The sequence below is a fragment of the Carlito syrichta genome, unplaced genomic scaffold, assembly GCF_000164805.1.
Source record: "Carlito syrichta isolate Samal-C Ts95f unplaced genomic scaffold, Tarsius_syrichta-2.0.1 Scaffold316474, whole genome shotgun sequence".
NCBI lineage: Eukaryota > Metazoa > Chordata > Mammalia > Primates > Tarsiidae > Carlito > Carlito syrichta.
Window position 1 is genome coordinate 72,659 of NW_007260570.1, and position 1,521 is coordinate 74,179.

General features: G+C 61.1%; 1 protein-coding gene across 1 annotated transcript in view; it reads right to left on the reverse strand.

Annotated features, from left to right (window-relative positions):
• The window catches only part of LOC103277080 (HLA class I histocompatibility antigen, A-23 alpha chain-like), a 3,617-nt gene extending 2,932 nt beyond the window's left edge, over positions 1-685 (reverse strand). Inside the window, exons 1-2 of the mRNA XM_021707262.1 lie at positions 598-685; positions 96-365 (exon numbers count right to left, since the gene is read on the reverse strand). Coding sequence (XP_021562937.1) covers positions 96-365; positions 598-670 — 343 coding nt within the window. The 5' untranslated portion in view covers positions 671-685. The remainder of the gene's footprint in view (positions 1-95; positions 366-597) is intronic.
• Between the last annotated feature and the right edge of the window lie 836 nt (positions 686-1,521).

Sequence of the window (1,521 nt, forward strand, 5' to 3'; positions counted from 1 at the left end):
CGGGGTGAATCTCGGACCCGGAGCCTCGGACGACCCGCGCCGTCCGTGGGGCATCCGAGGGGCCGTGACCTCTGACCCGGCCCGGGGTCACTCACCGGCCTCGCTCTGGTTGTAGTAGCGGAGCGCGGTCCGCAGGTTCTCCCGGAAAGTCTGTGCGTTCCCCTTGCAGTTCCGTGTCTGCTCGTCCCAGTACTCCGGCCCCTCCCGCTCCACCCACGGCGCCCGCGGCTCCAGCCTCGGACTCGCCGCGTCGCTGTCGAACCGCACGAACGGCGAGTCGTCCACGTAGCCGACTTCGATGTACCGGGGCTCCCCGCGGCCGGGCCGGGACACGGCGGTGGCGAAATACCTCAGGGAGTGGGAGCCTGGCGGGGAGGGGCTGAGACTCGGCCCGACGCTCCCCCCGACGCGGATTCCCCGGCCCGAGGCGGACGACGGGAGGGGGGAGGGGGCGAGGGCTCGGGCGGCGGAAAGAGGCGGCGGGAGGGGGGTGGGCAGGGTCCGGGCGGCGTAGACGCGGCCTCCCGGGTCCCGCGCTCCCGCGGGCCGGTCTCCCCCTCCCCACCAGAGGCCGTTTCCCTCCCGCCCCGCACTCACCCGCCCGGGTCGCGGTCAGGGCCAGGGCCCCCGAGAGCAGCAGGAGGAGGGCGCGGGGCGCCGTGGCCGGCATCTTCGGGTCAGAGGAGACTCCAGGTTCCGGCGGGGCCGTGGGGACTTTATAGCCGGACCCGCGGCCACGCTGATTGGCTTCGCCGCAAACCCGACTCCCAGTGGGAGGGAGACGTGCGGCCGCGTCACGAGTATCCGGGAGGAAGGGCCCGACGCAGGTTGGGCGAGAAGTGAAACTCCGGGCTTGGGGATTTTCTCTTTAAACCTGGAGTTGTGTCTGAAAGCACCAGAGAAAGAATCTCCTCGAGACCAGTTTCCTTTTTGTTAATTAATTACTGAGGGCAGCACAATCTCGGTAACCCCCGAGTGATCAGGAATCTTATTTGTAAAAGAAGTCACTTCGGCCCCTACACAGGTAAATGTGTCTAAACAGCATTGCAATCACATGAAGTTCCCAAGTTTATTTTCCTAGTCTAGGTCTCTGTGACTCTAGGTTTTTGAACTTTAAATTTATCTCCATTCCATAGCCCCGAGTTTCTGTGTGTGAGTCCTGGACACGTACAGATACAAAGAAGCACGACTTGTTACTGTGTGTTGCAGCCAGGAGCCTGCCCAGACTGTAACCACCTCGGAGCTGCAAGGGCTCAGTGCAGTCCCAATGCCCTTCACCAGTGCTGCTGCACTGCGGGTCTTCGTGGATGACCCACGTCTGAGGTGTGTGGGTATTTGATGGGGGCACTTGGTATTTTTGAACCCGATTCACATACGGACACTTGTTTATAGGCAGTCCCACAACTGTATTAATGAACAAATGCAAAGGACACCTGGCTAGGCTCAGTAGATAGATGTATAAAAACTTTATAAAACACTGTGTTTAAATCGGAGAATTCCACTGCTTTACAATGCTTCCCC